General features: G+C 41.7%; 1 protein-coding gene across 2 annotated transcripts in view; it reads left to right on the top strand.

The window, feature by feature from the left end:
* The first annotated feature begins 1,663 nt into the window (after nt 1–1,663).
* The window catches only part of EPSTI1 (epithelial stromal interaction 1), a 116,291-nt gene continuing 103,945 nt past the window's right edge, over nt 1,664–14,009 (top strand). For both annotated transcript variants that reach the window (XM_081082750.1, XM_081082751.1), the window contains exon 1: nt 1,664–1,834. In XM_081082750.1, coding sequence (XP_080938876.1) covers nt 1,668–1,834 — 167 coding nt within the window. In that variant the 5' untranslated portion in view covers nt 1,664–1,667. The remainder of the gene's footprint in view (nt 1,835–14,009) is intronic.

The following is a 14,009-nucleotide window of genomic DNA, read 5'->3' as shown; positions in this document are numbered from 1 at the left end:
AATAACTGGGCTCTTTATTTATCTCCCAGATTTCAGGTTTAGTTTCATTCTCCCTTTTACATTGCTAGCAGATAGATATTATTACATAACTGTCCCATTGAAAACCTCCCTGTCTTCCACAGTGCCTATAGCAGTGGTCTTAAAGGCAGTCCTGGCACCAGCAGCATCCCCTGGAATCTTGTTAGAAATGCAAATCCTTGGGCCTCATCCCAAACCTATTAAATCAAAAACTCAAGGGTTAGGGCCCAGAAGTCTGTTACAACACATCCTCCAGGTGGTTCTGATGCTTGTCAAAGTTGGAGAACCTCTGGCCTTCTTGATAGAGCTCTAATGCCTTAGGCGCCATGCAAACCTTTGACTTCCTCCCTCCCTTCCTACCACCCCCCCCCCCGCCCCCTGTTCCTTGCCACTTACCTTCTCTCCTCCTGTCCTACCCATGCATTTACCCTGCCTGTGCTTCAGTTTCATTCTGTCACCAGCTGTCAAACATGTATTTCTATTCTAAGCACCGTAATATAACAAGGCAATCCAGCTCCTGAATGGCTTGCAGCTGGGCTGGGGTGCTCCAGCTATACTACCCCACGTGGAGTTAGGTATACATCCTGCCATTTTAAGCCACAAGCCTCTGCCATTGTGTCTCTTTCCTGGTGAACTCCTATGTCTTTCATGGCTCATTCTCAAATGTCCCTTTTTCTTGAATTACTCAGGCTATTCCCCAGTTTCCTTGAGCGCTCACTAGCTTCACCACATCCTCTTGTTATTTCACTTGTTCCCTGGTGGCATTAGCTTCTGTTTACCTGTCCCCTAGAATACAGGTTATGTGAGAGAAGAGCCTCCTCTCATCTGTGTATAGCCAGCTTTATGACCAGGGTGATCAATGCAGCACACATCAGAATTCTCTGAGAGCTTTGTAAAAATGCCTCCATGTCTACAGGTGCAGAATCTTGCAAATCCATATGTTAAAAAATCCCCACACCGTAGTTGAATCACCGCCCAATGTCTTGCACAGAGCAGGTAGCGAATCAACATTTATTGATGTCTAATCAATTACTTAGCAAGCTTGCCTGGAGAATCATCTCTGCCCTACCCCTCAGCTTGCTTCTCCCGTTGTGTGTTTTCTCTGCTTTTGATTTCAGTTTCCATTTCCTTTAACTTCCAAGTACTTGCACAACAACCAAAGAGCAGCCATCAGTGATTTCTTAGATGATTGTAAATACTGACCTAATTTCCGGCATCTCAAGGTCTGCAGTCTCAAATACCCAGCAGTAACCTCAAATTAGGGTAACCTGTTGAATAGTCCCTCAAGTATCTCTCAGGATTCTAGCCACCTTGCGGCTACTCACTCACAGAAGAGTTACCTTTATTATCCTCTCAGATTGGTTGTGGGACTTTAACCAGACTCCCCCATAGAGGCCAAGTCAGCTCAACTCAGCACCCGGGGCGGGCGCGGCCAGAGCCGGTACCTGTGATAAGTAAGGTTGGAGGTGCCAGACTGGAGCACGAAAGGGGAAGGAAATCCCCGGGGCGGGCGCAGTTTGCAGCTGGTAGCAAGAAATCGAAACTCAGCTGTTAAAACCGCTGCCCCTGCTCTTCGGAATCGCAGCTCGAGACTCGCTTAGCGTCCCGGCACGCATCCCTCCTGCAGCGGGCCGGCCGTGGACGGAGCCATGTACACCCACAGCCGGGAGCTGGGCACCTCCCCCGCCTCCCGCCCGGCCCGGGACCCCTCTGTGAGGCGTCGGGAGCCGGACCCGCTGCCAGGCCCGCGGCAGGTTTTGGAGGCGACTCCGGAGACCCCTTCGCGGGACGGACCGGGGCAGGCGGACCCGGGGCTGTAAGTATTTCACAACACCCCTTGGAGGGCGGAGGGGGCAGGAGCCTGACCCCAAACTTACCCACCGCAGACACCTACCTTCTTCATCAGTACAGTTTGAAACCACAGGGGCCCAATAACAGGGCTTTTGAGAGAAAGGAAGTTCATTTGCCTAAACAAAAGCACATGTAAATGGAATGTGTGAGTTCTTTACATATTTATCTGAGCCCCTATTCCTTCCAAGACCAACAGTCCCCTGATTCTGGCGACTGGCTCCAGGATTGAAATACTGGGCGTGGAAAAACTGCCTTGGCTTCTTCCTAATTTCCAGGTATCTTCGGAACTCATGCTCGTTAGAAAAAAATGTCTTACTGTATCAAACATCGGTGCCCTAAATGTTGTCTCCACATCAGCTGCAAGGTCAGGGAGAAGGGGGCATGCACTAGGGGGTTGCTCCAAATGCTGCCTCCCAAGGAAACTCGAAACTCGCAGATAAATTAGTCCAAGGAGGACCAGAGGAGTTGCGGGAGAGAGTGCGGAAGTGACTGCAGTTCCTGTCCCTGACATTGATAAGTGCTCTTCATATTTACTCTTGATCTTTGGTTCAGGGACTACAGTTGGTATCCTGGAAACATTTGTTATGCAAAGTGTCAGCGGTTCTCTCTTTCTGCCCAATAAAATGAGCTTCTGTAACTCAACAGTATGATTTGTAAAGACATTATTGCTTTTGAAGTGCTGCCTCTGTGAATTGGAACTGTCCAAATGGCTTCATTGCTAGCTCCCTCTTTTCATCAACTTCCAGTCACGTGAAAGACAAATGCTGGTTGCTAAGGAACAATATATAACCTTATGACCAATAAGCAGATTTTCTTTCATCCCTTAACTTTAGGGAGAATTCATAAGTACCAGGCTTTTAATATTATTCAGTTTAGGGTTAACCTTAGTTGAGGTAGATGAGCTAGGTGGTTTCAATGCGAGATTGCTACATTTTTCTCCTCAAATAGAAGCTCATTAATTTTAAGTAACCTATATCTCCTTAAGCTGTAGCATTTAATGTATCAGAGGTCATGGGCATTTAGTTTCAGGTTGATGATAAATACCCTCTACATGCTTCATTTTCTATTAAAAATCATCTACTAAGGTACAAAGCAAATAAACACCCAGTAAAATATTGGGTGTTGATGGCCTTATGTTTATTGAACATGTTTATTGACCAAGTGCTATGCTCTTATCCTGAGGTGGAGTGTTTGTGCCTTGTAAAAGCATACTGACTTAAAACACCCACATATAAATATAAATAAATAGAATTTAAGGTAGTCTCTTAAAATGATTCCTGAGGACTGTTACTAGTAGACTCCAAGGCAAGGCTGAGTTCTTGACTGTATTTGGATTTAAATAGTTGCAAGTATATTTACTAATTCATATTGGCTTTCCCACTTATTTTTAGTTGGTAATTTTATCTTGTCTTTAAAGATAATAAGCTATCTACACAGAACTAAAGAGAAAAATGTTCCCACAAACTTCTAATCCAAAATAATTTTTTACCCTTCCTTTCAGTAGTTTGCTTGTTTGTAAACATCTTACTCACTTATTCATAGCTACATAAGTATAAGACTAAGGCCTGGGTTTTTCTGGAAGGGATTTTTACCTTGCTTTACCCAATTCTCGGCATAGGCTCTTGCCTGTGATCATAACATAGGCAGGTTCACTTCTTTCAGACACTTGAACTATACCTGGAAGTGGCCTTTTGATGCGGTTTGAAGGAAAGACATACTGAAAATGAACCCATACTTTGGAATTTTACTAAACAGTTAACTTTAACATATGTATGTACAAATTCAGTTTACCTTAACATATTTGTAGCCTGCTTTATACTACAGGAGTTTAAGAACTGTAGAGAGTTAGAGATGAGCAGTATTAATAGCAAACACATGTTGTGCTTAGTATGTGAAAGTGCATGACATATATTAACTCTTTCAGTCCTCACGGCAACCCTATAATAAGAGAGGATTTCTAACTCTGGATATTTAATTAAAAATATAGGGACAGATAACTACTCAGCAAAAGACAGGCACTAAGAAGCTTACAGTCTAACTGTTGGGGCAGACACTTATCAGATAATTACATGAATAATTCTTTACATGTGTTATAAAGGAAATCCAGGGCCTGAGCTAGACTTGGGAGCAGGAGGTGATGTTTCAGTGGCAAGTCCACAGTATAATTAGGAGTTGTGTGGGGTTTTTTTTCTTACTAATAGTCATTCCAACAACAAATAACTACAGTTCAATTCAATCCTGACTCTAACTGCTCAGAGTTAGAACAGATGCCACAAATTAAGGGTTTATTGCCCTAAGTCTGCCCCCACTTTAGGAGCAAGCCACAAGTGGGGTCTCCAGGCTACCAACATTTCTTCCCAGCTGACTACAAATTTGGGGTTCCCATCACTTTTCTCTACCTCTAGGTTCAATAATTCACTAGAATGAATTACAGAAATCATGGAAACTACAATATTTATGATTACAGTTTTATTATAAAGCATATAACTCAGGAACAGTCAAATGGAAGAGATTCATGGGGCAAATATATGTACAGCTTCTATACCTTCTCGGGGTAGGTCACCCTCTTAGCACCTTGTGTGTTCAAGCTCCCCAAGCCTCATTTTTCATTCAAGAATTTTTATTCAGGCTCCACTGCAGCATGACTGATTGATTATATCACTGGGTAGTGTGATTGAGCTCAATGCCCCAGAGGTGGAGGTGGGGTGGGGAGTGGACCTGGAACTTCTAACCATTAAATCACATGTTTGGTTTTTCTGGCAAACAGCTCCCATCCTGAAGCTATTTAGAGGCCCCCACCAGGAGTCATCTATTTCATTAGCATATAATCCAGGCTTTTGTTAACGTGAAAAAAAAAAACATTCAAACCCGTAAATAATTTTTGTGAGTTTATTTGAGTCAATCTGTTGCCAATTGCCAGGAAGCAGAACATTGAGATAATGCTCCAGAGAATGATAGGTTACATCTATATTTATACATTGCAATCAAAGGAAGGATGTAGGTGGGTTACATAAATCCATTGGTGATAGACTAGAGAGGTGGGAGAAAGGAAAGTGGGGGTTGGGGTGGGGGGTATGGGGGGAACCCCTGGGATTGGATAAAAAGTAAAATGATAGACACATACTTAGGTGGGTGCAGGAACAATTAACATGATAACAATGAAGGAATTTGTGGTATCTCTCCTGGAGTCCAGGCACATTAGGTTGTGCCCCAAGAGGTCCAGCAAAAGGGAAGTTACAAGTTACCCAGACATTTCAAGGGTATGTTATTTTAGATGCAAAAAGACAGATAGGCTCAGTTAAGGTAGAGGTTGACCTTGTCAGTGAAGATCCCGGCCTAGGATGTTACTACCCACCATAACTGCTTTGAGTTAAAGCTTAATTTCAGACCATCCTTTGTGGTTACTTTAGGGCTCTGAGTTTGCAAGACTGCCATGCAGGCCTTCCCTGAGCTGTCAGGTTAGCATGTGGCCCCTTTCGTCCACTCTTTTATCATTTGTAATTTCAGTGATTTTAGGAGCTCTGTGCCAGGAACCAGGAACAAAGACTAAAATATTTATTTATTTTTATTAACAACAGGAGTTTAAGTAGCGTCTGTGACAGCCAGGGAAACTTGCTATGCAGATCCCCATCAAAAGGACTTACTGTGAAGGGCATAGCCAATTGACAGCCTCTGTGCCACCCTTTTGGAGCCATTACACCAGTGGTTCTCAACCTTCCTAATGCCGCGACCCTTTAATACAGTTCCTCATGTTGTGGTGACCCCCAAACATAAAATTATTTTTGTTGCTACTTCATCACTGTAATTTTGCTACTGTTATGAATCGTAATGTAAATATCTGATATGCAGGATGTATTTTCATTGTTACAAATTGAACATAATTAAAGCATAGTGATTAATGACAAAAACAATATGTAATTATATATGTGTTTTCCGATGGTCTTAGGTGACCCCTGTGAAAGGGTCGTTCAACCCCCAAAGGGGTCATGACCCACAGGTTGAGAACCACTGCATTACACCCTTTGCTCTGAGAGCACACTTATTCTGTACTCTTCCCAGCCAGTGACTGAGCATTCCAGGGTATTAGTAACAGCCCATTCCTGCCCATGTGGAACTCCTCTATTGGTCAGCTTTTGCCAGAAGACTCACCATTGACCTACCCAAGATCCTCAGAACTGTATAGCAGCAGTGTGAGGCTCTTCTCAATCTCCCCTCTCTCCTTTCATAGATATTAGACCTGCTCATGTTCTCAAGGCTTTCCCTGCCTGCTCCTGCTTATTCCCCTTTTATCTTTCACAGGCATCCCCCCCCTCCCCCGCCCCCCCCCCCCCCGGAAATCTCTCATGTCTAATCCCATCTTGATGTATCTTTGATGTCGGCTTCTGGGAGAACCCAAGCAGACAGAGTCTTTAAGATGCACCTACCCCTGACCACACAGCTTCCACACTGTGTCTGATGGACTGCTTTATATGTGTACTGGGGAAACCCACTCCTTTTTCTCATTTCCTGCCTTAGAACTCGGGGGACATTCCCTAGCTTTCTTTAACGTCAGTACCTGTTTTTGGTTAATCCTCACCCGAGGATATTTTATCCCATAGATTTTTTGGAGAGAGTGGGAAGAAGGGGGAAAGAAAGAGAGAAACATTGATGTGAGAGAGAATCTACTGGTTGCCTCCTGCATGTGCCCTGATCAGGGCTGGGGATTGAGCCTGCAACTGAGGTATGTGCTCTTGACTGGAATCAAACCTGTGACCCTTCAGTCCATGGGCCGATGCTCTACCCCCTGAGTAACCTAACTAGGGTCAACACTTTACACAGCTCATTGTGCTTAGAAAGGAAATAACCCTGGTAACTAATACTCTAAGCAATGAGCCACACAAGCCAGGGCACTCATGGATGTTTCTATCTCTCCGTCTCCCTTCTTTGCTCTCTAAAATCAATGAAAACATATTAAACTAGCCACATAAAATAGTCTTAGAGTTCAAGCTTCTACAAATTTATGAGAGCCAATAAGAACCGTTTACTGTTTCTCCTTCACTGCAATGCTCCAGATTTCACTACAGTCTCTTCATATGACTGAGAAAATAAGCTTTGCCTATAGATGCTAAGTAGCATAAAAACATCAGGTTATTCCTTTTCCCTGGGAATGGAGAGCTGAATAATGCCAATGTTCCCTTTCGTGCTCTGAAACAATAATACACAAGGAGAGAAACATCTGTGATTGATTCTGATGAGTACTCTTCTTCTTCTTCTTTTTTAAATCCTCACCTGAGGATATGTTTTCATGAATTTTCAGAGAGACAGGAAAGGAGAGAGAGAAAAAAAATTAGTCAGTTGCCTCCCATACACACCCTGACCAGGGACTGAACCCACAATCTAGGTATGTGCCCTGAGTTGAATCAAACCTGCAACCTTTTGGTTTAGGGGACAACACTCCAACCAACGAAGCCACCCCGCCAGCTGAAGAGTACTCTTCTAGATGGCTCAATATAGGTGGCTATTTATTAAGGGGCTATTTAATCCAGTCTCCACGTAGGACTCATAAGTATTCAGGAAGTTTGTAAGATAACAGGTAGTATTTAACAATACTGTTTAATGATTTTCTAACTTTATGATAATGATATGGCTCAACGATTACCAGACTCTACTTCCAAACTAATCAGTGGAGCTCTGCCTGTTTAACTTATTTTTGAAATGAGAAATGCGACAAAGCATTGCGATACTGTGGTAGCATAGAGTGAGTTAGCAGTGACCTGAAATAGTTAAACTGAGAGACTAAACCAAAATAACAATCAATAACGTAAACTTTTATGTCTGGAACTCTTAATCATGTGCTAGACCTTGTGCTAATCATATTATATACTTTCTAAAATTTTTCTCTTCACAATAAAGACATTGTTACTTTTTAGATAAATAAACTGAGTTTTGAGAGATTAATTGATGTCCCAAGTCTCAGAACCAGCATTCAAACAGGAGTCTACCCACCACAGGCTGGATCCTGAACATGTTGTAGAGCTGGAGAAAGGACTGAAGTGCAACTAGTTAATTTCCTATCAATTGTCATATGTTCACATCAAGAAAATAGAACCCCTATAGGCCAGGGTTACTATAGAAACAGTAATGTGACATTTGTTTACAGCTTTACAATGATTTGGGTAGAGAAGTAGTTTATAAGAGCAAATTTTCTGTGGGATTCTTGCTGTATGTGATAAATTCTTGACATTTTTTTTCTTTTTCTTCATTAAAAGTAAATTTCCCTTTAGTGGGTGACTACCTACAGTTTGAAAAGCACAGTTCTATGCATGGCAGAAGAGATTATTGGAGTGAATGGAAATAAAAGCCATTTTTGTTTGATTAGATCAAATTTACTTTCCTGTTTATGCGGGAGGGTAGAAATCATGGTCCTGCTTAGAATGAATTTCCAACTCTCTTGCACTAGATTCCACTCCTCAGTATGGTATGAAATTGCAGCCTGCCAAGTCTTAGGGAGTAATCATTTTTATTCAAATACAATATCACCAAAAATGAGTGGGCATTTCTCAAAAAGCCTTTGACAGCTGAAACAGTGAAACAATAAATCAACAGGATGATGAAAGCTTGAAAACATGTAACACCTATAATAATCAGTAGATGTGTAGCAGAAATGAGAAAAAGAGAAACAGTTCAATTACACAGTAGGTTACTTACTTCAAAGTCAGTACAGTGCTGTAAGGTTATACATATTGTTAAGGTTAATTGCATCTATTCAGAATGTATTTGAATCTGAAACAAAAGCTTTACAGGAAAAAAAAAATCAAAGGCAGAAGACCGCATTTGAAGTGTTTGTTGTATATCAGAGAATCAACAGATGATGGTTCCTTTGTTCTGTAATGTTTGTAATCCCTCCACCCCCATATAAACACTTAAAAGGCAATCCATTACAGTCTTGAAAAACTGAAGACATCTGCCATCATTAAAACTCTAGGGCTAGTATTGCCCAGTGATTGTTTTACTATGGAACCAGTGAGAGCAGAAATTCTGTGCTACCTAATCTTGTAAGAAAATGTGAGCTCTAAATCTTTAAATGTATTTTTCATTTCAAAATCTTTGGAATATTTTTTCTTGATTATAGAAGTGAAGTCATATCTGCATGTTACAATCACTCAAACATTGTAAAAATAATATAAAGTCCTCTGCAATTCTAATCCTTAGAAATCAACACTTCAAACATTTTCGTACAAAGACATTTTTATTTTTAATGTGTAGGTTGTGCTTTTTGACTCTTTTATGCCAAGTAGGAAGTCTTAGGACCATTATACCCTTTGATTTCTACTGCCAATAGGAGGTGACAGGTATAAGAAGATATGTTCCCTTTCTAATCTTTATTTTAAAATGTGATTGCTCTATATCATATAGGCAGATACTGTTTTTTACATTGGTTTATTATTTATTTGCACAAGGAAACGACTCTAGTTCTAACGGTAGAATCTTGGATAATATCTCCTATGTGGTACTATTTCCAAAAATGTTTAACCTAAATATTTAATTGTGTGGGAAATCATTTCTCAAATTCAGATTGTGAGACATTTTATAAATTCTGTAAGACAATTTACCTGGTGTATTGGTCAGGGTTTTTCAGCAAAATGGAACTAATAGTATATATATACACACACACACACATACATACTAGAGGCCCGGTACACAAAAATTTGTGCACTTGGGGGGGTCTCTCAGCCCGGCCTGTGCCCTCTCTCAGTCTGGGACCCCTCGGAGGATGTCCACCTGCTGGCTTAGGCCTCCTCCCCGGGGGATTGGGCCTAAGCTGGCAGTCAGACATCCCTCTGGCAGCCCAGGAGCCCTCAGGGGATATCCACTTGCCAGCAGGGAGCAGGCCTAAGCTTCAGTCAGACATCCTTAGTGCTGCTGAGGAGGCAGGAGAGGCTCCTGCCATCACCGCTGTGCTCGTAGCTGTCAGCCTGGCTTGTGGCTGAGCAGAGCTCCCCCTGTGGGAGTGCACTGACCACCAGGAGGCAGCTCCTGCATTGAGCATCTGCCCCCTGGTGGTCAGTTGTGTCATAGTGACCAGTCATTCCCAGTTGTTCTGCTGTTAGGGTCAATTTGCATATTACCCTTTTATTATATAGGATAGAGGGCTGGTGCATGGGTGGGGGCTGGCTGGTTTGCCTTGATCAGGGTGGGGGTCCCGTTGGGGTGCCTGGCCAGCCTGGGTGAGGGGCTGATGGCTGTTTTCTGGCTGGCCACAGCCCCTTCAGTGTGTGTGGGGGGGTCCCGCTGGGGTGCCTGGCCAGCCTGGGTGAGGGGCTGAGGGCTGTTTTTAGGCTGGCCATAGCCCCTTCAGGGTGGGGGGCCCTACTGGGGTGCCTGGCCAGCGTGGGTGAGGGGCTGATGACCATTTTCAGACTAGCTACAGCTGTGGGCTGGAAGCAGGTATCTGCAATTTATTTATCTTCTATAACTGAAACTTTGTAGCCTTGAGTGGAGTTCAGGGCCGGCAGGGCAGGCGGGAAGCTTGGCTTCCTCCATTAATGGGAGCAACCCAAGCCTCCTGTTTGCTCCAGCTCTGTGGCTGCCACCATCTTAGCTGGGTTAATTTGCATATTTGCTCCTGATTGGCTGATGGGCGTGGCTGGTGGGCATGGCTTGTGGGTGTAGCAGAGGTATGGTCAATTTGCATGTTTCACTTTTATTAGGAAAATATATATATATATGATTTATTGTAAGGTGTTGGCTCAGTGATGGAGGCTAAGAAGTCCCACGACCTGCCATCTGCAGGCGGAAGACCCAGGAAGGTGCAAGGCGCAAGCTTGAAGGCATGAAAGCAAGAGAATGAAAGTGTCTCCCACTACAAATCTCAAGGCTCAAGAGCCTAGAGCAGTGGTCAGCAAATACATTAGTCAACAGAGCCAAATATCAACAGTACAATGATTGAAATTTCTTTTGAGAGCCAATTTTACATATATATATATATATATATATATATATATATATATATATATATATATTTATTATTAGTTAAGGTAATACAAATGTGTCCTCATCCCCCCCATTAACCCCTAACCTCCCCCCTCCGCCCCACACACTCATGCTCCCATCCCCCTGTTGTCCATGTCCATTCGTTTGGCTTATATACATGTATACAAGTCCTTCGGTTGATCTCTTCCCCTTACCCCCACCCTCCCTTACTTTCCTTCTGGGGATTGATAGCCTGACCGCTGTTTCTCAGTCTTTGGGTCTGTCCCTTTTCATCAGTCTATGTTGTTCTCTATAATCCACAGATGAGTGAGATCATGTGGTATTTATCTTTCTCTGACTGGCTTATTTCACTTAGCGTAATGCTCTCCAGTTCCATCCATGCTGTTGCAAAAGGAAAGAGTTCCTTTTTTTTTTTTTTTACTGCAGGATAGTATTCCATTGTGTAGATGTACCACAGTTTTCTAATCCACTCATCTGCTGATGGGCACTTAGGCTGTTTCCAAATCTTACCTATGGTGAATTATGCTGCTATGAACATAGGGGTGCATATATCCTTTCTGATTGGCGTTTCTGGTTTCTTGGGATATATTCCTAGTAGTGGGATCACTGGGTCAAATGGGAGTTCCATTTTTAGTTTTTTGAGGTAGCTCCATACTGTTCTCCACAGTGGCTGCACCAGTCTGCATTCCCACCAGCAGTGCAGAAGGGTTCCTTTTTCTCCACATCCTCTCTAACACTTGTTGTTTGTTGATTTGTTGATGATAGCCATTCTGACAGGTGTGAGATGATAACGCATTGTCATTTTGATTTGCATCTCTTGTATAATTAGTGACTTTGAGCAGGTTTTCATATGTCTTTCGGCCTTCTGCATGTCCTCTTTTGAAAAGTGTCTATCTAGGTCCATTCCCCATTTTTTTTTTTTATTGGATTGTTTATCTTCCTTTTGTTGAGTTTCATGAGATCCCTGTAAATGTTGGAAATTAAACCCTTATTGGTGGTATCATTGGCAAATATATTCTCCCATGTAGTGGGTCTTCTTGTTGTTTTTTTGATGGTTTCCTTTGCTGTGCAAAAGCTTTTTATTTTGATGTAGTCCCATTTGTTTATTTTCTCTTTAGTTTCCATTGCCCTAGGAGCATTATCAGAGAAGAAATTCCTTTGGCATATGTTTGCAATTTCACTGCCTGTGGATTCCTCTAGTATTTTTATGGTTTCCCGTCTTACGTTTAAGTCTTTTATCCATTTTGAGTTTATTTTTGTGTATGGTGTGAGTTGGTGGTCTAGTTGCATCTTTTTGCATGTATCTGTCCAATTTTCCCAACACCATTTATTGAAGAGACTGTCTTGACTCCATTGTATGCTCTTGCCTCCTTTGTCAAATATTAATCGGGCATAGTGGTTTGGGTCGATTTCTGGGGTCTGTATTCTATTCCATTGATTTATATGTCTGTTCTTGTGCCAGTACCAAGCAGTTTTAAGAACAGTGGCTTTGTAATACAGTTTGATATCTGGTATTGAGATCCCACCTACTTTGTTCTTTCTCAGGATTGCTGCAGCTATTCGGGGTCTTTTTTTATTCCAGATGAATTTTTGAAACGTTCGTTCTAGATTTGTGAAATATGCCGTTGGTAATTTAATGGGGATTGCATTGAATCTATAGATTGCTTTGAGTAGTATGGACATTTTCATGATGTTGATTCTACCAACCCATGAACACGGTAAGTTCTTCCATCTGTTTATGTCTTCCTCTATCTCTTATTTCAGTGTCCTGTAGTTTTTGGCATATAAGTCTTTTACCTCCTTAGTTAAGTTTATTCCTAGGTATTTTAATTTTTTTGGTGCAATGGTAAATGGGATTGCTTCTGTAGTTTCACTTTCTGTAAGTTCACTATTGGTGTAAAGAAATGCCATTAATTTTGTATCCTGCTACATTGCCGAATTCATTTATTAAGTCTAATAATTTTTTAATGGAGTCTTTAGGGTTCTGTATGTACAGTATCATGTCATCTGCAAATAAGGACAGTTTTACTTCTTCTTTTCCAATCTGGATGCCTTTTATTTCTTCTTCTTGTCTGATCGCAACGGTTAGTACTTCCAGTACTATGTTGAACAGGAGTGGTGAGAGGGGGCATCCCTGTCTTGTTCCTGTTTTTAGGGGGAATGGTTTTAGTTTCTGCCCATTGATTATGATGTTGGCTGTGGGTTTGTCATATATGGCTTTTATTATGTTGAGGTATGATCCTTCAATTCCTATCTTGCAGAGAGTTTTTATCAAGAAAGGGTGTTGGATTTTATCCAATGCTTTTTTTCGCATCAATTGATATGACTATGTGTTTTTTTTTCTCTCAATTTGTTTATGTGATGTATCACATTTATTGATTTGCGGATATTGTACCATCCTTGCATCCCTGGGATAAATCCTACTTGGTTATGGTGTATGATCTTTTTGATGTACTGCTGGATCCGATTTGCTAGGATTTTGTTGAGGATTTTGGCATCTATGTTCATGAGGGATATTGGCCTAGAATTCTCTTTCATTGTATTGTCTTTATCTGGTTTTGGGATTAGGGTGATGCTGGCTTCATAGAATGAGCTGGGAAGGGTTCCTTCCTCTTGGATCTTTTGACACAGTCTGAGGGAGATAGGTTTTAGGTCTTCCTTGAATGTTTGGTAAAACTCCCCTGTGAAGCCATCTGGCCCCGGGCTTTTGTTTGCTGGAAGCTTTTTGATTACTGTTTCAATTTCCTCCATAGTTATTGGCCTATTGAGATTTTTAGATTCTTCCTGATTAAGTTTTGGAAGGTTGTATTTTTCTAGGAATATCTCCATTTCCTCCAGGTTGTCTAGTGTGTTGGAGTAGAGTTGTTCATAGTATTTTCTAACAATCCTTTGTATTTCTGTGGGGTCAGTTGTTATTTCTCCTCTTTCATTTCTGATTTTGTTTATTTGGGTCCTCTCTCTTTGTTTCTTGGTGAGCCTGGCTAGAGGTGTATCAATCTTGTTTATCCTTTCAAAGAACCATCTCTTGGTTTTGTTGATTTTTCGTATTGTTTTTTTGGTCTCTCTGTCATTTATCTCTGCTCTGATCTTTGTTATTTCCTTCCTTCTGCTTACAGTGGACTTTTTTTGTTGCTCTCTTTCTAACTCTTCGAGTTGTAGAGTTAGGT

The sequence above is a fragment of the Myotis nattereri genome (genome assembly GCF_964212035.1).
Source record: "Myotis nattereri genome assembly, chromosome: 2".
Taxonomy (NCBI): Eukaryota; Metazoa; Chordata; class Mammalia; order Chiroptera; family Vespertilionidae; genus Myotis; species Myotis nattereri.
The sequence above is the reverse complement of the archived record's forward strand: the minus strand, read 5'-3'. Positions and strand labels throughout refer to the sequence as shown.